This window comes from Martes martes (genome assembly GCF_963455335.1).
Source record: "Martes martes genome assembly, chromosome: 17".
In the NCBI taxonomy this organism is placed as follows: domain Eukaryota; kingdom Metazoa; phylum Chordata; class Mammalia; order Carnivora; family Mustelidae; genus Martes; species Martes martes.
In genome coordinates, this window is record NC_137905.1 from 43482355 (window position 1) to 43508919 (window position 26565).

At 37.8% G+C, this 26565-nt stretch overlaps 1 protein-coding gene across 1 annotated transcript in view; it reads right to left on the reverse strand.

Moving 5' to 3' along the window:
- ZNF568 (zinc finger protein 568) overlaps positions 1-26565 on the reverse strand; it is a 28527-nt gene continuing 1962 nt past the window's right edge. Inside the window, exons 3-7 of the mRNA XM_080828042.1 lie at positions 24131-24410; positions 21924-21982; positions 16596-16722; positions 16231-16326; positions 1-2498 (exon numbers count right to left, since the gene is read on the reverse strand). Coding sequence (XP_080684168.1) covers positions 916-2498; positions 16231-16326; positions 16596-16722; positions 21924-21982; positions 24131-24206 — 1941 coding nt within the window. The 5' untranslated portion in view covers positions 24207-24410 and the 3' untranslated portion in view covers positions 1-915. The remainder of the gene's footprint in view (positions 2499-16230; positions 16327-16595; positions 16723-21923; positions 21983-24130; positions 24411-26565) is intronic.

Below are 26565 nucleotides of genomic sequence, written 5' to 3' on the forward strand. Positions count from 1 at the left end.
ACACTGTTTTACATAACTATCCATGTTACAAAATACAGATCTAGTCTATTACTTTTAACGGCTGTATACTATTCCATTACTTGACTGTATCACACTTTATTTATCCATTACCCATCAGTATTTAGCTTGTTTTCAATTTATATATATATATTTCTTATGGGTGTTTTTTCTTTAGAATGAACATACAGAAATGGAACTGCAGAGTCCTTTCATCTTTTAAAAAATGTTTCCCTGCCTCAAAGTCATAGACAACATCCTGTATTTCCTTCCAAGAACTCCAGTTTGGCTTTTCACATTCCAGTGTTTAAATCCTTTCGAATTCTGTTTCTTTATATATTGTAAGGTTGCATGTAGTTATTTTCTCCCTAATATGGAGAACCAAATACTTCAACAAATTTTATTGGCTGTTTCATTTCTCTACCGATTCATGATATCATGTCTGCTAATACACCAAATTCATGTATATTCACTGATTTATTTCTAGGCATTCTATTTTGTAAAATCTGTTTATTTACCTATTTATGCTCTAATACAAGACACTATTTAACAACCACAACTTTTGTGTAGTATATAGTAGAAGATGTGTCCTGTCTCCTTTTCAAAATTGTCTTGGCAATCCAGGGACTTCCATTTCACATGAATTTTAGAATTATTTTGCAAAGATCCTAGAAAATTCATGTTAGATGTTTGGAACTATATAAGGTCTATAAATTAATTCTGGGAGAACTGATATTTTTATGATATTGGGTTTTTCCATCCGTATATATGGTATTTCTCTCGATTTATTCAAGTCTTATGCCCTTCAATGAAGCTTTACAATTTTTCCATAAAGATCTTGTTCATTTTTTTGAGTTTATGCCAGTATGTTTCAAAAGCAAAGCATGGGTTGAATTTAAGAAAAGGCCTTTCCCTCATTTAGTACACTCGGCGTTTCTCACCTGTATGCCCTCTCTTATGTATAGAAAGGGATGCTCTTTGAGAGAACGCTTTCCCACATTCATTACATTCAAAAGGTTTCTCACCAGTATGACTTCTCATATGTATAATAAGTAATGAGCATTGAGAGAAGGCTTTTCCACATTTATTACATTCGTACGGTTTCTCCCCTGTATGACTTCTCACATGAAGAGTAAGAGATGAGATTCGAGAAAAGGCTTTACCACATTCATTACATTTAAATGGTTTCTCTCCAGTATGAATTTTTTCATGCTCAAGGAGATTTTGTCTCTGACTGAAAGCTTTTCCACATTGATTACAATTATAGGGTTTTTCTCCAGTATGAATTTTCTCATGTTCGGTGAGATTTGATTTCTGACTAAAGGCTTTCCCACATACTGTACATGCATAAGGTTTCTCACCAGTATGAATTCTCTGGTGTCTAATGAGGTTTGACATCTGAATAAAAGCTTTCCCACATTCATTACATTCATATGGTTTCTCTCCAGTATGAATTTTCTGATGTGTAATGAGATTTTCTTTCCTGCTGAAGGCTTTTCCACACTCGTTACATTCATAGGGTTTCTCAGCTGTATGATTTCTCATATGTACAGTAAGGGATGAACTTTGAGAGAACGCTTTCCCACATTCACTACACACATAGGGTTTCTCACCTGTATGACTTCTCATATGTATAATAAATACTGAGCATTGAGAGAAGGCTTTTCCACATTTATTACATTTATAGGGTTTCTCCCCTGTGTGACTTCTCATGTGTAGAGTAACAGATGACATTCGAGAAAAGGCTCTACCACATTCATTACATGCATAAGGTTTCTCCCCAGTATGAATTTTCTCATGCTCAATAAGGTTTTGCTTCTGGCTGAAGGATTTTCCACATTCTTTACATTCATAGGGTTTTTCTCCAGTATGAATTCTCTCATGTTCAATAAGATTTGATTTTTGACTGAAGGCTTTCCAACAGTCCTTACATGCATAAGGTTTCTCCCCCGTATGAATTCTCTGGTGTCTAATAAGGTTTGACATCTGAATGAAAGCTTTTCCACATTCATTACACTTATACGGTTTTTCCCCAGTATGAATTTTTTGATGTGTAATAAGATTTTCCTTCCTGCTGAAGGCTTTTCCACATTCTTTACATTCATAGGGTTTCTCTCCAGCATGAATTCTTTCATGTCTGATGAGGTCAAATTTATGACTGAAGTCTTGTCCACACTGATTACACTTAAAGGGGGTTAGAACATGGGATGAACAGTGGTAAAAAGGCTTCCCATACTTATTACAGTCATAGTTTTTCTCTCTTACACAATTCTTCTCATAACTAAGTAAATCTAAATTATGTTCCAAACCCTTATCAAGTGAGTCACAGTCAAAGAAGTTTTGTCTTGAAGTAAGAATATCTGAGCTCAAAGGAAATATTTTTGTAACTCTTTTACATTCAATGACATTTTCCTTAATCAGAGTTTTCTTGGAGATGGATGTGACTTTCCTCACAAGTGTTTCCTGTTGCTTCTTGCTCTGTTCATCAACTTCCCAAACTTCTAAAATGGAGGACCAAAAATTATTACTTTTGAATTTTTCTGCTACTACACTATTAATAACGTTTCAGAAATTTGCTCTTATGGAGTTGATCTTTTATGCTGATTCTAGTTTCCCAATATGAAAGAAATCCAAAGTGCAATTTACCTTATTTTCTAAGTTTTAAGAGGTTAACTGCTATAGAAAATATTTTGGAGAGAAAACTGACATTGATAGGCCTAAATAGCTTTGACTGCTTTTAAAAGTATGCTTATACAATGCAGAAATCAATAACATGGACAGAATAATTAAGATGAAAGGGTGACCATATAAATGGATAGGGAGTCAAAATGATCAGAGGATAAAATTAAGACTTGTGGTTAAACACAGTAGATTGAATGTATATGTTTATTTCTCCTCTTCCCTTAAATTCCATTAAAATGACAGTAAAAAAATAAAAGGTCAAACCTGCAAGAACAAAGGAAATAGGAGTGTAAAGAAGGGGGAACAAGAGATTTCAACAAAAGAACAGAGATGAAAGGCATAAAAGGAACTATTAAGTAATGGAAGAGCTAAGAAGTTAAAGTACATAAAAATGAAAATCTCAAGCAACAAAGTGATTTAGCCACAAAACAAAGGAAAAGCTAACAAATTAGAGGATTCAGGTACTCAAAAGGTACAGGGAAGATGCCTGAAGAGGAATAATTTAAGGTCTGAATAGGGAACACTTACACTTTCGAGGCAAGTATTTCAGATTTGCCTAAGTAACATCTTTCCAACCTCATTCTATGTTTTTCCAACCTGCAAAGGGTGAGTTATAACTGTATTTCCTAGACACACTTGCATGTAGGGTTCTGGATGTGATTTAGATTAATCATACAATTTTTAAATTCAGAAATGAATTAAAAGTAGAAATAAAATAGGCATTTTACCTAAATATTATAGCAGAAGTGGTAGGGTTCTAAAGCTCATGGTTATAGAAGCATTTCCCTGGTTCAATCAGAAAACATTTTTTTTTCTTTTTAAAGATTTTATTTATTTATTTGAGGGAAAGAGAACATGAGCAGGTTGGGGGGGGAGGGCAGGTAGAGAGAGAAGCAGACTCCCCACTGAGCAGGGAGCCTGATGTGGGGCTTGATTCCAGGACCCTGGGATCATGACCTGAGCCTAAAACAGATGCATAACAGACTGAGCCACCCAGGCGCCCTCTCTTTTTTTTCTTTCTTTCTTTTTTTTTTTTTTTTTTTTGAGATTTTACTTATTTATTTGACAGACAGAGATCAGAAGTAGGCAGAGAGGCAGGCAGAAGTAGGCAGAGAGGCAGGCAGGGAGAGAGGAGGAAGCAGGCTCCCAGCTGAGCAGAGAGCCCGATGCGGGGCTTGATCCCAGGACCCTGGGATCATGACCTGAGCCGAAGGCAGAGGCTTTAACCCACTGAGCCACCCAGGCACCCCCCCCTTTTTTTTCCTTTTTTTTAAAGTAAGCTCTACTCCCAATGTGGAGCTTGAACCCGGAGATCAAAAGTTGCATGCTCCATCAACTGAGCCAGCCACGTGCCCCATCAGAAGCAATTTCTTGATCATGGGGGAAAGGAACTCACTTAGCAGCTTACTCTCCGATATAATGCTGTAACTCATTCCTAAAAGCTTAATCAGTCCTCTCAAAGGTTCTCTAAGACATTTAATATCTTCATGTAAATCCCTTCCTTCTTAAATTGGCTGCTAATAAGCTCTTTGTAACTGTATCGTCACCATTACCTCCCCACCCTCCACACACAACCCACACAGGAAGTGGCCATGTATCCACCATCTGAGCAGGAAAAGGAAGGCTTACCTCTTTAGAGAAAATGAACTATACAGGCTCTAAATTTAGGAACAAGTGAAGCAGATGTAAAGGGAGGCTCATACTAAAAAACTAGGAATTACGGGGGCACCTGGGTGGCTTAGTGGGTTAAGCCTCTGCCTTCGGTCTAGGTCATGATCTCAGAGTCCTGGGATGGAGCCCCACATCAGGATCCCTGCTCAGCAGGAAGCCTGCTTCCCCCTCTCTCTGCCTGCTGCTCTGCCTACTTGTGATCTCTCTCTCTCTGTCAAATAAATAAATAACATCTTTTAAAAAAAGCACTAGGAATTACGTAAACTTGTCATATTGAATGGTATGCTTTATGTTGCTTGCCCTTCATGAATGCTGGCATTTACCTCCAGATAGAGATGAGAAGATTAAAAACAAAAGACCCACAAAACTGGAATTCTAGAACTGGCATTTGCAGCTCCACAAAAAACTCCTAGGTTCTACTAAAAAAGCATCAAAAATTTGTTAGATTTTTAGAATTTCTTTTTTATCCTTTCATTTATCAAAATGAGGAAAACTAGTAACACTGATGAATTCCCTATTTAAACAAAGACTTGAGTCTCATTAAAATTAAATACATATAGAAAACAAAGCAAACAGAAAAATTAGGCAAGTAGTAACTCCAGGAATGACAAAAATCTATATAAGGATATGTAATTAATAGTCATTTCTTGGCTCAGTATAACAGTATATCAACCAAAAGAACAAAGTAAACAGTGAAAGCCAATTTGGCCAAAAACTGTGATATATCCATATCCAGAGAAAAAGGAAAGGGGAAGTGGTGGTGGTGGTGTAAGAGTACTAAACCTCATCTTTCATTAATATCAAGTTGATGATAATTAGGAATTACCAATCAGCAGCATATTCAGAGAATAATAGCTTCCATCCTATCCCTGAAACAATGATTCCTCTTCCACTGCCTGACAGGTAAGCATTTTTATTAATTTTGTGGTTAGTCTCATATTCTTTTAAAATACATATATTAAATATAAATGTGTATGTGTGTATATATATGCATATATATATATCCTTACAATTATGCCTCTCCCACTCATTATAAAAAAGGTAGCATATCCTAAATGCTGCTCTACACATTGATTTTTTCCACTTATATATCCTGAGTGGAAGCATGACATCTCTGACTTGTTTTATAGTTTTGGCACTGGAATCATTTAAGTGTTTTACATAACAAAAAAGTTAAATCAAAAAAGGAGGAAAAAAAACCAAAATAACTCTTAAAAATTGAAAACAAATAGAAATGGGTAAATCTACATATGAAGGTAGGACCATAATCATTCAAGTGACTTCAAACACAGTAATTTGATTATATCCTAAAGGAGAAAAAAATACAACCAAAGAAACCTTAAACTACATCCAGTAGTCTTTTCCCCCATTCTCTTTATTTTAGAGAGAGAGGGGAGTGCTCATGTGCGCAGGGGAGGGGCAAAGGGAGTGGAAGAGAGAATCTCAAGCAGACTCTACACTGAGAACAGAGCCCACACGGGGCTCTATCTAACAACCCTGAGATCACCAGCTGAGCTGAAACCAAGAGTGGGCTTCTTAACTGACTGTGCCACTCAGGCACTCCAGTAGTCTTTTTCATTATTAGTAAAATTGGTATTATTGCTAATTTGGAACTAACTAGCTAACTAACTAACTGAATATGTGTATATATATACACACACACACACACACACACATACATACATACATACATATACACACACACATACACACATATATATATATTTAGAGAGAGAGAGAGAGATATCAGTTTGGGCCCACAAGGGATATTTCAGTTTGGGCCCACAAGGGATATTTGGTAATGTCTGAAAGATCTGGAGACATTTTTGGCTGTTACAACTCGATGAAGTGGGGAGAAAGGGGATTGGTGCTCCCAGCACCAAATAAAGTAGAAGCCACAGAGGCTGCTAAACATTCTACACCTTATATAAAGATCCTACAGTGCACAGGACAGTGCCCTACAGCAAAGAATTATCTGAAACAAAATGTCAGCAATGCCAAGGTTGAGAAATATATATGTACTAAGCAAATAAATATTTTAATGCAGTAAGGGGCCAGGATTTTCAGAATAAACGATATAAAAACAAAACAAAAAAGGTAAGTAACCAACGCCTACACTCTTTACACTCTTTAATTTGAATTGGATGTATCAATATAACTACATTTTTTTCTTTTTAAAAAGTGTATTTTCCTAGCTTTGTCCACTTACAAGCTCTATAAGTATGACAACCTAGTACTAATGAGTAACTATTGTGTCCAGATTGTGGTCTCCAAATCATTTCCCACTAAAGGAAGCAGGAGTTTCTAGAGAAATAGCTATTGTATATCTGGAGCAGGAAATTTATAATATTAGCTAAAGAATCCTCTGGCTAATGATACGACAATTTGAACATTAAAATAAATACTATATTGTTAATAATATAGACTTATTAATAAATAGCACATATAAAATATATCTAAAACATAATTTATATATTTTATAAATACATAAGCATATTTTAAAATTTTTCCATATATATCATTTATATGTGCTGAATAATATTTATTTTGATGCTCATATACATTTATAATGATTTAACTTGGCAAACTGGAGAATGCTAGGACACCAATCATTCTCAAAGGTTTTGAAGGGGGGTGCCTGGGTGGCTCAGTCAGTTAAGTGTCCGACTCTTGGTCTCAGCTCAGGTTTTGATCTCAGGGTTGTGAGTTCAAGCCTCATGTTGGGCTCCATGCTGGGAATGGAGACTACTTGAAAAAAAAATGTTAAAAAAAAAAAAGTTTTTGAAGAAAAGGAGTCAAGTATTTTTCTTTCCTGCCCTGTAAAAACTATATTTCAGAGTAATCAAACACTTACTGACAAAGGTCTTTTTTTTTTTTTTAAGGTTTTTTTGTTTGTTTTTTTATGTAACCTCTACATCCAGTGTGGGACTTGAACTCACAATCCCCAAATCAAGAGTTGCACACTCCACTGATGGAGCCAGCCAGGCACCCGTTGAGTTCTTTTTTATGGGAGAATTTCAGCTAATAAAAGCAGAAGGAACCTCTAATAAAATAATGGATCTAGCCAAAGATTATCAATGTTTGCGAAAAGCCTTAAATGATAACAAGAACCTTTAAAATAGATGGATTCTGATTCATAACACATGAATCTATTCATCAATTTTTAAAAAGATTTTTATTTATTTTCTTCTTCTTCTTTTTTTTTTTTTTTTAATTTATTTATTTGTTAGAGAGAGAGAGCGAGCGAGCACAGGCAGACAGAGTGGCAGGCAGAGGCAGAGGGAGAAGCAGGCTCCCCGCGGAGCAAGGAGCCCGATGTGGGACTTGATCCCAGGACGCTGAGATCATGACCTGAGCCGAAGGCAGCCGCTTAACCAACTGAGCCACCCAGGCGTCCCAAGATTTTATTTATTTATTTGACAGAGATAACAACCAGGCAGAGAGGCAGGCAGAGAGAGAGGAGGAAGCAGGCTCCCCACTGAGCAGAGAGCCCGATGTGGAGCTCGATCCCAGGACCCTGAGATCATGACCTGAGCTGAAGGCAGAGGCTTTAACCCACTGAGCCACCCAGGCGCCCCATCTATTCATCAATTTTTAAAATATTTTATTTATTTACTTTGAGAGAGAAAGAGAGTGAGAGCAAGGGGAGGGACAAAGGGAGAGGAGGGAGAGAATATCAAGCAGACTCCATGCTTAGTGTGGAGCCCCAGCGGGGTCTCGATCCAGGTGCCCCATGTTTTTTACATTCTTAAAGGGTTGTTGAGAAAGAGAATATGAGACTGACACCTTATCTGGCCCTCAAGCCTATTTATTATCTGGCCTTCTAAAGAGAAAAATTGCTGACCCATGTTCTAAAAGACAAATGACCTGGATTCTACACAAATAAACTATGTGGGGAAAAATGGGTTGGGAGGAAGGGGGAGGAGAAACTCTTATGAATTAAAACAGACCTAAGAGATGTGTCAACCAAATGCAATGTGCTAATCTTTATTTAGATCCTGAATCAAATAATCCAACTATAAAAATAAATTCTTGAGACAACTGAGGAAAAAGGAACAGAGACTAAATAGCAGATGATATAAGAAACTATTATTAATGTTATTAGGTGTGATAATAGTATTGTAAATATTGAAATAATTTCACCTGTTAGAGATACATACAATGGTATTTATTTATTTTATTATTATTTTTTTTAATCCAGATGCTGTTTTCTTCTGCTTTTTTTTTTTTTTTTAATCCAGACATACAATGGTATTTAAAGGTGAAATGTAAAGTAGTTCAGCAAACAAAACCAAAACAAAACTGGGGAAGACAAATAAACCAGTGGCAAAATGTTGATCACTGCTGAAGCGAAGTAATGAATACCATGAGGATTCCTTATATTCTATTTTTGAATGTTTGAAAATGACTATAATAAAATTTTTAAAGTACTCATTTAGAAAAAAAGATCAATACTAAAAGAAATAGCTAAGTAAGTTAAAATGAAAATAATGGCCTAAATGGGGGCACCTGGGTGGCTCAGTTGAGTTAAGCCTCTGCCTTCGGCTCAGGTCATGATCTCGGGGTCTTGGGATCGAGCCCCGCAATGGGTTCTCTGATCGACGGGGAGCCTGCTTCCCTCCCCGCCCTCTGCCTGCCTGTCTGCCTACTTGTGATCTCTCTCTCTCTGTCAAATAAATAAAATCTTAAAAAAAACCAAACAAACATCACAGCATTATCCCAACACACTTATTTTTAAAAAAATTGCCTAAATGAGGTTAAACATGAGGTCGGATGAAGGGACTGTCATAAGCCTTGTATTTCTATGTTTTTTAAGAAGTACATGTATTACTTTGAGAAAAATTAAAAATATGTATTAAAAAGGAAAGAAATAACATAAAAGGAAAATAATAACAGTAACATAAGGTTATAGAAGCAAATTATAACCCAAGTTCTCATTACTTTTGCCTAGATTAACTGCCATATAATCCTAGGAAATTTAGCACTTGTCTAATCTGCAGATGACAAGTATACCAATTTTCGTAAAGTCTTTTTTTTTTTTTAAAGATTTTATTTTTTTATTTATTTGACAGACAGAGGTCACAAGTAGAAAGAGAGGCAGGCAGAGAGAGAGGAGGAAACAGGCTCCCTGCTGAGCAGAGAGCCCGATGCGGTGCTCAATCCCAGGACCCTGGGATCATGACCTGAGCCGAAGGCAGAAGCTTTAACCCACTGAGCCACCCAGGCGCCCCAATTTTTGTAAAGTTTTAATTCCTTTATTTCTGTATAAAAACACTTGAAGCTTAGGCTATCCAAACTAAATCCAGCCCCAAACTGGTAATAATGATGGCGATAGCTTCAACTTTCAATCTAATTGCAAGTCATTCTCGTATGTGTTTAAAGAACAAGGCATATAAGTAAATATCCAATGAAAAGATCATAAGGCAAGTCATCTTTGTTCAATATCTGATTCACTGCATTGTGCTAATAGCAGGTACTATCATTTTATCCTATGTTCATTTCTTGATGCTGAAACTGTCCTTACCAGCAAATCCTGCTGTGTTTTGCTTTCTTCATGGCTGACATACTGTTACCCAAAATAATATTCGTTTCTATATTATTAGCTCTATAATGGTTTCTCTAGATTCAACTGTGGGTAACTTATAATTCAGATAATTAGATATTTTTTAATCCTTACGTTCAGTTATCTTCCAAGTCCCTGCCTATAAACTACTGTTGTAATCTGTCACCACATATAAAGCAAAATTATAGCTATAATTCAGTGATTAAAAAAGGGAAAAATATTTTTAAAAAATAAAAAAGGGAAAAAATTGAACTAAATTACCAACAAAATTTAAAAATACAAAAGAGGGCATGAAGGTTGGCAAAGTTCAGACTTCTCTGGCTCTCTACCCTAGATAACCCAGCCTCCATTTCACTAATTCCTTAAGGTCTCACCTTTTCCAATTCAGGCTATGCTTCAAATTTTACCCAATGAACATGTCATGCTAATTTTACTCTCCAGACTTTTATGTTTTGCTTTTATTTTAATGTTAGGTTTTCTCATTTTTATTTATTTATTTTTCTTATTTTCTTTTAGAGAGAGAGTGTGTGTGTGCGAGTCGGGGTGAGGGAAAGGGAGAGAACCTGTGGTTTTACGCCCAGCATGGGCCCAACAAGGAGCTCAATGTGGCGCTCTATCTTATGACCCTGAGATCATGACTGAGCTGAAATCAAGAGTTGGACACTTGGGGCACCTGGGTGGCTCAGTGGGTTAAGCCTATGCCTTCGGTTCAGGTCATGGTCTCAGGGTCCTGGGATCGAGCCCTGCGTCGGGCTCCCTGCTCAGTGGGGAACCTGCTTCCCCTTCTCTCTCTGCCTGCCTCTCTGCCTACTTGTGATTTCTCTCTGTCAAATAAATAAAAGCTTAAAAAAAAAAAAAAAGAGTTGGACACTTAACCAACTGAGCCACCCAGGCACCCTCATTCTTCTCATTTTTAAAAGTAAGTCTAAAGAATCTACAAATCTTACAAGAAAACAGCTTTAATGTCAAGGTTGCTTAAAAATTTTTTTCATAAACTTCCTCAATCTGATTACTCCTTCTATAACCCTTCTCTTAAAACTTTTAAGGTATTTTCTGTCTGAGTCCCTCATTAGCTAAATAAATGCTTCACATGCAATTTAAGTTTTCAACAATATCTTATGTGGCTCTGCCCTGTCTTTTTACTCTGACCTGAAATCCTCTACATTTACTCAGAAGGTCTTCAAATAAATATTTTATTTATTTATTTATATTTTAAAGATTTACTTATTATTTAAGATTTTATTTATTTATTTGACAGAGAGAGAGACAGCGAGAGAGGGAATACAAGCAGGGGGAATGGGAGAGGGAGAAGCAGGCTTCCCATTGAGTAGGGAGCCCAATGTTTGGCTTGATCCCAGGACCCTGGGATCATGACCTTTGTCGAAGGCAGATGTTTAATGACTGAGCCACCCAGGAGCCACTGTTTTAAAGATTTATTTAATTTATCTGAGAGAGAGAGTGAGCACTCAAGCAGGAGGAAGGGCAGAGGGAGACAGAATCCCAAGTAGATTCCCCGCTGAGCGTGAGCCCCAGGCAGGGCTCAATCTCACGACCTTGAGACCATGACCTGACCTGAAATCAAGAGTGGGACACTCAACAAACTGAGCCACCCAGGCACTCCAAATAAATATTAAAAAAAAAACAAAAGCAATAAGAAAAATTTCTCCAAATACAGCTCTACACCAACCAATTTCTGAATCATTACATGAAGAATAAGATAGTCTTTCTTTGGTGGATTAAGCCTCAGAAATCAAGTATGAAAACATATATAAACAGTAGATTTTAAGAATCCAAATCACTCTGGTAGACAGAGCTAAACTAGAAAATTAGATCAAAGATGAAGGCAGATCGGGGCACCTGGGTGGCTCAGTGGGTTAAAGCCTCTGCCTTCGGCTCAGGTCGTGATCTCCGGGTCCTGGGATCGAGCCCCACATCGGGTTCTCCGCTCAGCGGGGAGCCTGCTTCCCCCCTCTCTCTCTGCCTGCCTCTCTGCCTACTTATGATCTCTGTCTGTCAAATAAATAAATAAAATCTTAAAAAAAATTTAAAAAAAAAAGATGAAGGCAGATCTATAATGGCTAGAAGTGTTGGGGTCCATTTTTTTAAAAAAGATTTTATTTATTTATTTGACAGACAGAGATCACAAGTAGGCAGAGAGGCAGGCAGAGAGACAGAAGGCAGAAGCAGACTCCCTGCTGAGCAGAGAGCCCGATGCGGGGCTCGATCCCAGGACCCTGAGATCATGACCTGAGCTGAAGGCAGAGGCTTAACGCACTGAGCCACCCAGGTGCCCCAATGTTGGGGACCATTTATTAGAAATTGGGCTCCAAGTTAAACAACAGAACCAGAAAAGGTAAGAACCCTCATAATTAAAGGCAAAGATGTGAAGAATTTCACAATACTGGAGACATTAAATGTTGCCATTTCTGTAGTTAAATACTGATTTAAAGACATGAACACACCCATGTCATGAAGGTACATAAAGGGAAAAGGATCTACATGTAATTTATAATGGCTCTCGATAATGTCCAGTGAGGGTCAAAAAAAGAAGTAATATAAAAGACATTTCCTAAAGGAACCAGGAAATAAACAATAAACAGGAACTGAGGAGATATCAGAATCTTTTAGAGAGGAGCAAAAAGAAAATTATTTCCAAGAAGGGTGATCCATGTGATCAAATATAGCATAGAGGACTTCCCATTTCAATATGGTCAAATTAAACAACACTGTCTCCTCTCCTCTCTCTGCAAAAGTGAAGAAGAAAACAAAAAGAAAATATATCTTGGACTAAAAGGGTGCTAAATGCCAGTTCTAGAAAATTAAGAGCAGAGGATAGATTGGACCAGGTAGGAAAGAAACTCAGAGATAGTGGCTGTTCTTTCTTATCTCAGACAGAAAACAGAGTAAACAGAGTTCCCCCAAAATAGAAGGCATATTCTGTGGGCAGAATGAACTAGTTATTTTTTGCAACAGTGGGATCTAGATGTGTTGACATTGGTGGCAGGAACATGATAGCCTTCATCTGGCCCTGTCAAATGGTAGGGAAGACAGGGCTAAATAAGAAGATGCAAACAGCCATGATTCTTATATAAGCAGTCTGTTGGCATGGGAGAGTAGAAGGGATACTTCACACTGGAGGAAGCATGCAACTGATAATGTCTGATTCGGAAGAAATAAAGGGCAAACCAACTCAATACAAAACTCTTAATGCTAAAGTAGGTTGATATGAGTGACAAGGGCTTCCTATTCACTCAGAGCATTTTTCTGGCCAATTTCCAACACTCTCCTATAAATAGTTGGTCCAGCAAGAAGTAACCTCATTTAAAGATAAGTAGTGGGGGGGCGCCTGGGTGGCTCAGTGGGTTAAAGCCACTGCCTTCGGCTCAGGTCATGATTCCCAGGGTTCTGGGATCGAGCCCCGCATTGGGCTCTCTGCTCTGCAGGGAGCCTGCTTCTCCCTCTCTCTCTGCCTGCCTTTCTGCCTACTTGTGATCTCTGTCTGTCAAATAAATAAATAAAATCTTAAAAAAAAAAAAAAAAGGATAAGTAGTGGTAATTATAAAAGGAATCTGCATCAGCTCTATGCAATAATGAACCCTAACTAGAACCAAAAAACATGAACATACAAATCAAAATGAAAAACTGATAATCATTTGATCAATAGGACTCAAACGTCCTAAAGCTTTAAAGAAAAAGAAACCTATGGGCATCCAAGGCAAACAAATCAAGTCACCTAGGAGGGGAACCAATCGGATTTCAGAAGTCTCCAAGCAATATTCAAAGCCAGGAGACAGTAGAGGATTATCTAAAATCTTCAGAGAACTGTCTACAAAGAAAACAGTCTAGAAAAAAAGTATGACTTAAGAATTTTATACAAAATACTTAAGAATTTTATACAAGTCAAATAATAAAGGGTAAGAAAAAATATGTATTTTCTTACACGCGAAAACTGAGGGACTTTAGTTGCCACTAAATTTTTAAGTTCCATGAGGACAGGACTTTGTTTTGTAGAGTGTTATATGTTCATGCCCAAATAGTATTTTATCTTTATTGTTACAACTATAAATGTGGTTTTCTTTCCTTTATATCTTCTACTTGGTTGTTGAAGTATATATGATACCTGCTGATTTTTATTTGTCAACTTAGTATTACCATCTCACTGGATTCTTTTACTGTTTGTTATACTTTTTCAGTTGATTCTCTTGTGTTTTTCAGGGATACAATTTTATCTTAAAATAAAGATGACTTTTTGGATTTCTTTCCAATGACAGAAAGCACAGTGCTGAAAGCACAAACAGAAAGTACAGTACTGATTTTTTTTTCTCTTATCTAATACTTAGGTATAAACTTCAGAAATATACAAAAGCTATAAAGGGAAAACTTGGAAAGCATTTCTGAAGGATACAAAGTAGATTTGAAAGAAGACAGAACATGTTCTTTGATAGAAAATCTCAACATTCTAAAGATGTCAAATTTCCAAAAGTTGGGGTGCCTGGGTGGCTCAGTGGGTTAAAGCCTCTGCCTTCAGCCCAGGTCATGATCCCAGGGTCCTGGGATCGAGCCCCACATCGGGCTCTCTGCTCAGCAGGGAGACTGCTTCTCCCTCTCTCTCTGCCTGCCTCTCTGCCTACTTGTGATCTCTGTCCAAAAAAAAAAAAAATCCAAAAGTTAACTTATGTATCTAATACATTCCCGATAAAAAGTCCAATAGGTTTTTCTCTGGAAATAGAGAGTTGTATCTAAAATTCATATGGTGGGGTACCTGGGTGGCTCAGTGGGTTAAGCCTCTGACTTCAGCTCAGGTCATGACCTCAGAGTCCTGGGATCGAGCCCCGCATCGGGCTCTCTGCTCAACAGGGAGCCTGCTTTCCCTTCTTTTCTGCCTACCTCTCTGCCTACCTGTGATCTCTCTCTCTCTGTCAAATAAATAAACAAAACTCTTTAAAATTCATATGGTAAAATAAATAATAATCACAAAGAGCCAGCACAACTCTGAGAAGGAAGTGTATACAACTGGGAAAGAAAGGGACTTGATGTCAAGGACAAGGCAGAAACTTACTTTTTAATGTATCTTTTGGATTATTTATGTTCTTTAACCAAGTGTATGTGTGTGTATACATTTATATATCTATATATATATTTTAGAGAGAGTGAGCAAGCGAGTGGGGGACGAGCAGAGGGAGAGGGAGAGAAAGAATCTCAAGCAGTCTCCACACCCAGCCTGAAGCACAACACAGGGCTTGATCTCATGACCCTGAGATTATGGCCAGAGCCAAAATTAAGAGCCGGACACTTAACGAACTGAGCCACCCAGGTGCCCTGAAGGGCGCATATTTACATTCAAAAAAAATTAATGTAATGGAAGGTGGGAATAAGTAGGAATAGGGCACCAATTTCTAATCCAGAAACTTAAAACTACATGGGATTGTGAGGGTTGTGAAGTACAATGGAAACTGTGAGTACTGTTACAGAATACATGTCTGTAGCTTTTCAAAATGGAAAGAAACTGAATGAAATCTAAGTGTGAAACAAATATACTTTTAAAATACTACACTTCTGGGCCCTGGGTGGCTCAGTTGGTTAAGCAACTGCCTTCAGCTGAGGTCATGATCCAGGAGTCCTGGGATCGAGTCTCGTATTGGGCTCCCAGCTCCATGGGGAGTCTGCTTCTCCCTCTGACTTTCTCCCCTCTCATGCTCTCTCTCAAATAAATAAATAAAATCTTAAAAAAAAAAAAATAAAAGGGGCGCCTGGGTGGCTCAGTGGGTTAAACCCTCTGCCTTCAGCTCAGGTCATGATCCCAGGGTTCTGGGATTGAGTCCCACATCGGGCTCTCAGCTCCTCGGGGAGCCTGCTTCCTCCTCTCTCTCTGCCTGCCTCTCTGCCTACTTGTGATCTCTGTCAAATAAATAAATAAAATATTAAAAAAAAAGAAAATAAAATACTACACATCTGTGAAATACTGAATGCATAAGGAAATAAAACTAAAACTATGAGCACTAAGGAAAAAGAGAGATCGTAGTGAAGGAAAATAATCTTGAAAGTAAGGTCATAAATGAGTTAGAGAAGGCTGGCATCCTGAATTCAGTTGGGACTACCAATCCTTTAAAATCTGGAGAAGGAAGCTAACTCCAGTACAGGAAGTGGAATCTGGAAATATATCTGGAAACGTTAGAGGAATCCAATCCATTTATACTATTTGTCACCCTAGAATACTAGGGTCTTTAAGAAAATCTTGGAAAATGTGAAATGGTATCAACCACATGAACTACTGTCATGTGGCTTTCTCATTCAGAGCTGCCTTTTTACTTATTCACCTGGACAGTGCCTTCCAAGCATTTCTTCCTCTACCACCCACGGTTCCTCTTCATGCTCCAACTTGAAGATCACATCTGGTTTGGTGACTTGATAACCTATTACAGGAAACAGCAAAAGACTTGGATGTTAATGCTGGGGACCGCCATCCATACCTTGGGCTGAGTCTTAGGGGCTTGAGGGCCTATGAAGGATGAAGACAAAGGAATTTCAAAAGTGAGACAAAGTAATCAAGCTTTACCCTGAAGAGGAGTACACACAATCATGTGAAGTCAAGGAAGGGGTAAATTCACCTGGCAAGTTAAAAGTCTTCATACACTTCGAAAATGGAAAGGAATTCCATGAAAAATTATAAAACTACCCTTACCCACTGTGACTAGGTTGCTGTAGTTCTCTAGCATTACATCCCGATACAAGTTCCTCTGAGCAGGTTTCATTTGCTGCCATTCCTCCTGGGTGAGGTCCACAGCAACATCCTTAAATGTCACTGTTTCCTGTAAGAACCAATCCTAATTAATATGAAGTTATCAAACTTCGATGCAGTGGTGAAAGTATGTAAGAACTCATGTACATCATGAACCCAGGGATCAGAGTTCATTACAAACTATATATGAAGTCTTCATATTTACCTAATCTTCTTTTACACTGTGAGGGAAAACAAACCATAACAGAAGTATCCTGTAAGATGCTGATTATTTGATTATATAGCAAACTTAAGCATTCATCATCTATTATGCAGGAAAACTAAAGTTAGTGGTCACAGATTCGTACTGGTCTGCAACAGAACTGAAAGAGTTAGACATGACTCACAGGTAACTGTCTCAGAACCTGTCCAAATGAAAATGCAACCGAGTGAGAAAGGGGACATGGAGAAAATGGGGATGGAAGAGAAATAAGGCAGGGAGAATGAGGAGCAGTATGAAAATCTGAATATGCTGGGTGCCGTGGTGGCTCAGTTGGTTGAGCATCTGCCTTTGGCTCAGGTCATGATCCTACGGTCCTGGGATTGAGTCCTGCATTGGGCTACCTGTTCAGAGGGGAGCCTGCTTCTCCCTCTGCCTCTACCTCTCTCTGCCTCTCATGAATAAAAGAAAAAAAATCTTTAAAAAAAGAGGAAAATCTGAATATGCAAAATTTGAAATTTCTATAGAACTTCTGGATGGAAATGTCTACTATGCAGTTAGAGGTACAAAGAAAGATAAGAATTAGCCATAAATCTAAAATTGAGAGCTGAATCCATGGCTGAAGGATAGGAATAGTTGTAGAGAACATACATAGTAGGTAAAGGTCCAAGGACAGAATTGGTAGTTAGGCATAAAGGAAAGGGACTCAGGTTTTTGTTTCTTATTTGCTTTATTTACAGAGGAAGAGAATTAAAACCATGACAGCAATGTAACAAAAGTCAAGAAACTAACAAATTTCTGGAAAAGAACGTTACTGGATCACATATATCCTCCCCACTTCAATATTCAAGTTAGGGAGTAAGGAAAAATATTTATCTGTAAAGGTTCTAAGATAAAAAAGCACCCATATATCCCACATTTGGGAGAATTTATTCAAGAAACAGTACCGATAAGATAGACAAAATGGGAAATACGAATGAAAATCACCAAAGGCTTGATAGCAATTAGTGTTTCTTTTTTTAGTTTTTTAAGATTTTATTTATTTATTGGGGCGCCTGGGTGGCTCAGTGGGTTAAGCCTCTGCCTTCAGCTCAGGTCATGATCTCAGGGTCCTGGGATCAAGCCCTGCATCGGGCTCTCTGCTCAGCAGGGAGCCTGCTTTCCCCTCTCTCTTTGCCTGCCTCTCTGCCTACTTGTGATCTCTCTGTCAAATAAATAAAAATCTTTAAAAAAAAAGATTTTATTTATTTATTAAGGAGAGAGTGCTTGTGTGCATATGAGCTGGAGGAGGGGCAGAAAGAGAAGCAGACTTCCCACTGAGCAGGGAACCTGACATGGGCTCCATCCTTGGGATCATAACTTCAGTCAAAGTCAGACCTTAACTGACTGAGCCACCTAGGCGCCCCTGCAATTATTGTTTCTGAGGCACTGTCTCTATGATCTATGATAATTACTACCATCACCACTACTATCACAGTCATCTATTGAGTAGTTATTATATTCTAGATAGCGTAATGATTTCTTTAGGTGTATTAGCTACTAAAATAACCTGAAAAGGTTATGCAGTGGCCACTATTATCCATTTACAAAGTAAGGAGGGGCACCTGGCTGGCTCAGTTGGTAGAGCCTGTGACTCTTAACAGGACAAATCTCTTTTATTTTTTAATAACCATTTATAGTAAAGGCATAAAGGCAATTACGTGTCAGTTCTGCAGTATATATGACGACTGGCAACTTTTTCTAAAAAAGGATTTTTTCCTAAAGATATACAAATATTAAATATGCCTTTAAAAATTTGGAATATGCCACATTTTTTTCTTGGATATTTTATATTCTTTTTTTTTTTTTTAAGATTTTATTTATTTATTTGAAAGACAGAGCTCACAAGCAGGCAGAGAGGCATGCAGAGAGAGGGGGAGAAGCAGGCTCCCTGCTGAGCAGAGAGCCCAATGCGGGGCTCGATGCCAGGACCCTGAGATCATGACCTGAGCCAAAGGCAGAGGCTTTAACCCACTGAGCCACCCAGATGCCCCGGATATTTTATATTCTTATATTTCAAATATATTCTAGACTCAGCTTGAATAGACTTGCCTTACTCTAAGAAAAATATTTAGAATCCTTTTTTAAAGATTTATTTATTTATTTGAGAGAGAGACAGAGAGAGCGTGAGTGGGAGGAGGGGCAGAGGGAAAAGGAAAGGGAGATACTCTCAAGCAGACTCTCCACTACTGAGTGAGTTGCTGGGCTTGATCTAAGGACCCTGAGATCATGACCTGAGTCAAAACAACCAACTGAGCCACCGAGGTGCCCCAAAATATTCAGAATCTTTATTCAGTAAGTCTGAAGATTAACTCAAGAAGAAGTTACAGGGCACCTGGGTGGTTCAGTGGGTTAAGCCTCTGCCTTCGGCTCAGGTCATGATCTCAGGGTCCTGGGATCGAGTCCCACATAGGGCTCTCTGATTGGCAGGGAGTCTGCTTCCTCCTCTCTCTCCACCTGCCTCTCTGGCTACTTGTGATCTCTCTCTGTCAAATAAAATCTTTAAAAAAAAAGTTATATTGATTTAATAATGATAGATCCCATCCAAAAAGGATGTTTTAAAAATGTACTTAAATCCTCTTTCAGGCCACATCAATATTTTAGAAGTTTTTTTCCTCCCATATACATCAGATAATTTTTTTCTTTATGGTTTCATGTCTACTCTTACCATCTTCCATTTTATTTTTCAGCTGGTTGTAGTTTATATAGAGAATGCTACTGGTTTTTGTGTAAATTAATTTTGTGTAAATAAATTTTGTTTAAAAAATCCATATTGGATTCAGTCGTTATTTCTCTTCAGCTGCCCACATATATAACTATATAATCTAGCCATCATAATTTTGCATGCATCTTCCCAATTTTTATCTCCCATTTTTCTCTCTTTGTTGTATGCCTAGGCACACAGAATTATAGTAAATAAATATGGTAGTATTGGCAATCTGGTTGTGTTCTGACTTTGGTGGGAATGCATCTCATTTTTCCTGGTAAACATGGTGTTGGCTCTTAGCTTATTATGTGTGGAAAAATTGTTAACAATATTGTATTAAAGTGTCCTTTTACTCCTTTTAAACAGATTCTTTTAAAATCTGAAGTCCTGATTGGTTGATTGATTTTTTAAAGATTTTATTTATTTATTTGACAGAGAGAGATCACAAGTAGGCAGAGAGGCAGGCAAAGAGAGAGGAGGAAGCACGCTCCCTGCTGAGCAGTGAGCCTGATTCGGGGCTCCATCCCAGGACCCTGGGATCATGACCTGAGCCGAAGGCAGAGGCTTTAACCCACTGAGCCACCCAGGTGCCCCCGAAGTCCTGATTTTTAAAAAAATTAGCAGCTCTATGAAGCTGATTATCTTTTTTTCTTTAATATGATAAATTATATTAATAGATTCCTTTAACTTGAAACATCAAGTCAGACAGAAAGAAAAAAATTTCACTCAATTCTTCTCTAGTCTATAAATTCTCTAATTAGTCTATAAAATCTGAATAGGATTTTTATTCCTTTAGAACCAGATACATTGATTCTAAAATTCAAATAGAAATTTAGGGGTCCCAAAGTAGCTAAGAAATTTCTGATAGACTAGGAACAACTTGTGTGTGGTAGAAGTGGGGAAATCCTTGCCTAAGCAACAGGGTTATTTTAAAGTTACAGTAATTAAAACATTGTACACACACACATATACACACACGGAATACAGTACTGGTATAGATGTAGACAAATAGACTAAAGGAACAGAATAAAGAGCCTAGAAACAATTAAGCATGCACATGATAAATGTGGCATCACAAAAGAAATATTTAACAATAGTGTTGGAACAACGGGTCTACATGTAGAAATAATTCTAGTGATAGAATTATCAGTAAATTCCTACCTAAAATCCATTACAAAATTAAATTCCAACTGGATTAAAGACTAAATATGAAAAACAAACTTTTGAAAATAGATTATTTCTATAACTTAACATGAAAGATGTCTTAGAAAAGACCACCATTGGCAACTATGAAAAGGACTATTAAATACTGATGCTATATGTTATTGTTGACTGAATTCTTATTGTATGCATATATGAACCATAAGCTAAATATAACTATCCAAATTTAAAGTGTCTATACAACAAAAGATACATATCAACATAAAAGTGGCAGTACCTAGGAAAAGGTAGCTATATAAATCCTAATGCTAAAGAAGGCCTTTTTTTTTTTAAAGATTTTATTTATTTATTTGACAGAGACAGAGAGTCAGCAAGAGAGGGAATACAAGCAGGGGGAGTGGGAGAGGGAGAAGCAGGCTTCCCACCGAGCAGGGAGCCCAATGTGGGGCTTGATCCCAGGACCCTGGGATCATGATCTGAGTTGAAGAAAAACACTTAACGACTGAGCCACCCAGGTGCCCTAAAGAAGATATTTTTTAAAATTTCCTAATTTCAAGTAGAAAAAGGACTAAAATCTCAACCAAAGAAAATATATATGTAGGCTCATTTGAAAGATGTGTTCCATTTACTCTTCCAGATAATTTTAGTTTTTAATCTTTGGCCAGGATAGACTTAAAAAAAAAATTGAGCTTAAAATGATAAGAATTGTGGAATTATTTCAGCATTTCTTTTTGACCTAGGTGTCAATGAGCAGCTTTCTCTTTCTAGAGGCACCTGGCTGGCTCAGTCGGTACAGCATGCAATTCTTGACCTTGGGACTGTTAAGTTTGAGCCCCATGTTGGGTATAATGATTCTTTTTTTTAAAGTCTTTGAGAAGTTTTCTCTTTCCTTAAGTATTAGCTTTCGTCTCATAAACAGTATGAATTATGGAATAAACTTTGTGTTCCAGTTTGCTTTGACATTCAAATTGAAATCAACATAAGAACTTTGTATGGACCTGTTTCTGCATAGCCACATCCCAAATTTCACCTGGTTCTGCTACTCTATTTCTCCTCACCTTAATTTTCATCAATTTAGTTTTTCCAATTTACTGGTAGGTTAAGGTAACCCACTGCAACTGCATTGCAAAATAATGCAGGAAACAAATAAATGCTTAAAACGTACAAGAGACCTGGTCATATTCTCTTCTTCCTCCAAAAGGGCAGAGTCCTGAGGATGCCAAGCTGAGGGAAGAGAAATAAAGCAGATTTATTTCATAGCTCCAGACAAAGGCATATAGAAATCTTCAGTACCAGGTGGCTATAATATTATCTACAATGATCCTTAGAGCATTGAGAAATGCTAACCACCATCAGGTAATACAGATGGTGAAATGTACATGCAAGACTAATGTTACCATACAGGGTTGGATGGGAATTTCTGGAGGACTAAGTATAGGGTGCCCAATGAATCTACTGACAATATAAGCTTTCCCTAGGATCCTGGTATTTTATTCCTTTTTTTTTAAATTTTTAATAAACATATAATGTATTATTAGCCCCAGGGGTACAGGTCTGTGAATCGCCAGGTTTACACACTTCACAGCACTGACCATATCACATACCCTCCCCAATGTCCATAACCCCACCACCCTCTCCCTACCCCTCTACTCCCGGCCACCCTCAGTTTGTTTTGTGACATTAAGAGTCTCTTATGGTTTGTCTCCCTCCTGATCCCATCTTCTTTCATTTTTTCTTTTCCTACCCCCCAACCCCCCCACGTTGCATCTCCACTTCCTCATATCAGGGAGATCATATGATAGTTGTCTTTCTCTGATTGACTAATTTCGCTAAGCATAATACCCTCTAGTTCCATCCACGTTGTCGCAAATGGCAAGATTTCATTTCTTTTGATGGCTGCATAGTATTCCATTGTATATATCTGGTATTTTATTCTTAATAGAAAGTTTATCTCAAGTACATAATAATAAATACCACAAAGATTTAAGAATTATATAATTTATGAAGCACTGTAAAAAATATGGAAAAACTTTAATCAGGGACAGGTTTAGGCATTGTAAATCATTTATATGATGGAATAAAATGCAGTCATGATTCTTTTTTTTTTTTTTTAAAGATTTTATTTATTTATTTGACAGACAGAGATCAAAGGTAGGCAGAGAGGCAGGCAGAGAGAGAGGGGGAAGCAGGATCCCTGCTGAGCAGAGAGCCCGATGTGGGGCTCGATCCCAGGACCCTGGGATCATGACCTGAGCCGAAGGCAGAGGCTTTAACCCACTGAGCCACCCAGGCGCCCCTGCAGTCATGATTCTAATGACATTTTCGAGCAACTACTTCTTGATTTAAAAAATTCAGGGCCTTCAGGTAAAAAAATGTAAGAATGAATATTTGCATTTACTTCTCTCTCCCGAACCCAACCAAAATGAAAGTAAAGGAAGAAAGGAAGCTGAGTCTCATAGAAAATATAGAAGACTTCAGCAGATAAGAGATGTCAACAAAATTTTAGAAGCTAGAAATTACACAGATGGCTGTTACCTAATTTAACTAGAGAAACCTGAAGGTTAAGTGAGGGTGGGGCAAGGGGGGGGGGAAACCATGGCAGAACCCTTGAAAGGCTTAGGAATGGAGGCTCTAAATACTTCTGCAGGCCTGAGTGTGGGATGGGAACTGAATGTAAGGGGTTGAAGCAATGTAGAGAAAATAAGGGAATGAAGTGAAAGTTCTAATACTGAAAGATGAGATATGTCCCCCTCAGTCCCCTACTTCCTACTGTGTTTGCCTTCCAAAAGCAGTTCTGGCTTATACTTCTCAAGCAAAATCTAGGATTTCTTGCTGGGGAAACTGACTAGTGCTACTCCCTCAAACAGATACGGATCCTGACATTTAGTCAACTTTCAACCTCTAATAAAACACCATATTAGAAAGAAGGGCAAGAAGGTGGGTTGGGGAGGGGTAGGGTGAAGGAGACAAGAAAGAGGTTAGGTAGAAAACAGAGATAAATCCTTATCTCCATCGTCAAAAAAGTCAGCAGGAAAAATCAAGCATGAATGAGCAGCATGAGGATATTCAGGGAAGTGGAGCTCAATACCAAAATGTTCAAAATGGTTGCCTCTGGGGAGTGGGATCAGGGGATGAGGAAGGATAGAGTAGGAATTTTGTTTATGGTTATATATTTAATGGCCCTTTAAAAAAATGTAAATGTAAGAAAAACAGAAATTTCGAACAATAGTCAAGTGAATAAATAAAAAACAAATGTCTACCCTGCAGTCAGTAATACCCATGTGAGCTTTCTTGGTAGGGGTACTGAATTTCCTAACCCCTAAATGTACAGCCTCTCTCTCCTAAACTTACTCCATCTCTGAGCCACCTTACCTCTCCTTTCCATCATCTGGGTTAAACTCTCCATTGTCACACAGCTTTTGTTGATCTCTGAAGGCTGAGATGTCATTCAGGCCTTGCCCACTAAGGGCAGAAACGGTAAGGTAAGCTGTAGGTCCAGCAAGTCTAGGGTCTGCTCTATCTCAGGCTTCTCCAGCCTCCAGGAGAGTTCTCAGGTCAGAAGGTCTCCTTCCATGATGGACACCTGCTCTCCAGGCTTCTTTTTACTCACACCGCAGATCTATCTTATCTCCGTGGAGGCAGGACCTGTGGGCTTATGATATAAATTCAATTTACTTGATGTTTCCTCACTAGATCCCTATGGTAACCAGCCTCCAAGATGGTTTCCAATGATCACTGCCTTATGGTATTCATGGTTTTTTTTTTGTACACCCTTTGCACACTGAATAGAGTTGTCCTGTTTAACCAACAGGATACTGCAAAAACTGACAATGTGTGACCTCCAAAGTTAGGTCATGAAAGACATGGTGGTTTCTGTATTGCATATTTTTGAATCATGCACATTGAAGGGAGTCAGCCACCACACCATGAAGACATTCAACCAGCCCTGGGGAGGCTCCTGCCGGCAGCCGACACTAACTTGCCAGCCATCTAGGAGGCAAATCCTCCAGCCACCTAGCCTTCCAATGACTGTAGCTTTGTTAACATCTTGACTGCAACTTCATGAAATATATGAGCCAGAGTATCCAGCTAAGTTGTTCCCTACCCCCCACAGAGTACGAGATAATAAATGTTTATTGTTGTTTAAACTACTGAATTTTGAGGTAATTTGTTATACAATTGTAGATAATTAATACAGCCCCAATTAGCTTCCTTGCTTGTAATTCACATTCCCTGGAGTCATTGCCCAGAGATGCTGGATACAAAGACAGCAAGAATTGAGAGGAAAACTCAAAGACTCAGCAACCTAGGTTGAACCAGGCATTCAAGAAAACACCAAGACTCTAGAAACAAGGTAAACACAACAGTGATGTTCACATAATATCTGCTCTTCAAATATCTTCTGTGAGCAGAAAGGTGTAGACCCGGTGCAGTCACAGATACAAAGTTAAGTCAAAAAAGATTCATATTTACAACATCCCTAGGTTTGGAGTAAAAGAGAGTTGCAGCTATTCTGTTTCCTATTTATCTTGGCAATCGAGGTAAAAGACATGTGCAACTTAGAACTCCCATACTCTTCATCTGAAATGAGAATTATACTCACATCACAATGATACTGGATGAATAAAATGGTTAAGTTAAGAAATATTAATTTTCCATCTGCTTTGAGCCCTTACTAGGTAACAAAATAATTATACAAGAGAGTAGACTAATTCTTGTACTGTGTGATAGAACAGAATAAGACAGAAACATTCAATTGTAATAAATTTTGAGATATTCCTAATATCCTTCACACAAGTTCCATTTTTTTCCTCTGTGGGAATTATCACAAACAAATTATATAATTTATTTACCATACATATTGTCTGTGTAACCCCTCATATAAACTCCATGAAAACAGGGATTTCTTAAATCTCTCTTGGTCATTGATGGTAGGTGCTCAAAAAAATATGTTGATTTAAATGGTATAGCCACTATGGAAAACAGTATGGCAGTCAAAAAATGAAAAACAGAATTACCATGTGATCCAAAAATTCCACTTCTGGGTACATACCCAAAAGAACTGAAAGCAAGGACTTGAACAAATTTGTACACCCATGTTCATAGCAGCATTATCTGCAATAGTCAAAAGGTAGAAGCAACCCAAGTATGCACTGACAGATGAACAGATAAACAAAATGTGGTGTATATATATAATGGAATATTATTTAGCCTAAAAAAGGAAGGAAATTCTGACATGTGCTTTAACATGGATGAACCTTGAAGACCTTATGTGAAGTTAAATAAACCAATCACAAAAAAACCAATACTGTATGATCCAACTCATATGAGGTATGTAGAGTAGTCAAATTCATATAGAAAGAAAAATAGAATGGAAGTTGCTGGGACTAGGAGATCCAAGGAATGGGGAGTTATTGTTTAATGGGTACAAAGTTTCTGTTTTGCAAGATAAAAAGAATTCTATGGACAGATGGTAGTGACAGTGGTACGGCAATATGAATGTAATGCCACTGAACTCTATGCTTACAAATAATTAAAATGTTAAATGTTTTTAGCTTTATTGAGATATAATTAAGGTACAAGAAAGAATCACACACATTTAATGTATACATCCTGATGAGTTTGGACATATGTATATATTCATGATACCAGTTCCATAACCAAGGTACTAAACATATCCATCACCTCCAAAAATTTCCTTGTGTTCTTTTGTGTTTTGTTTCTATGGTAAGAACAATTAACACAATATATATACTCTTAATAAAGTGCATAATACTGTATTGTTAATACAGGTTCTGTGTTGTACA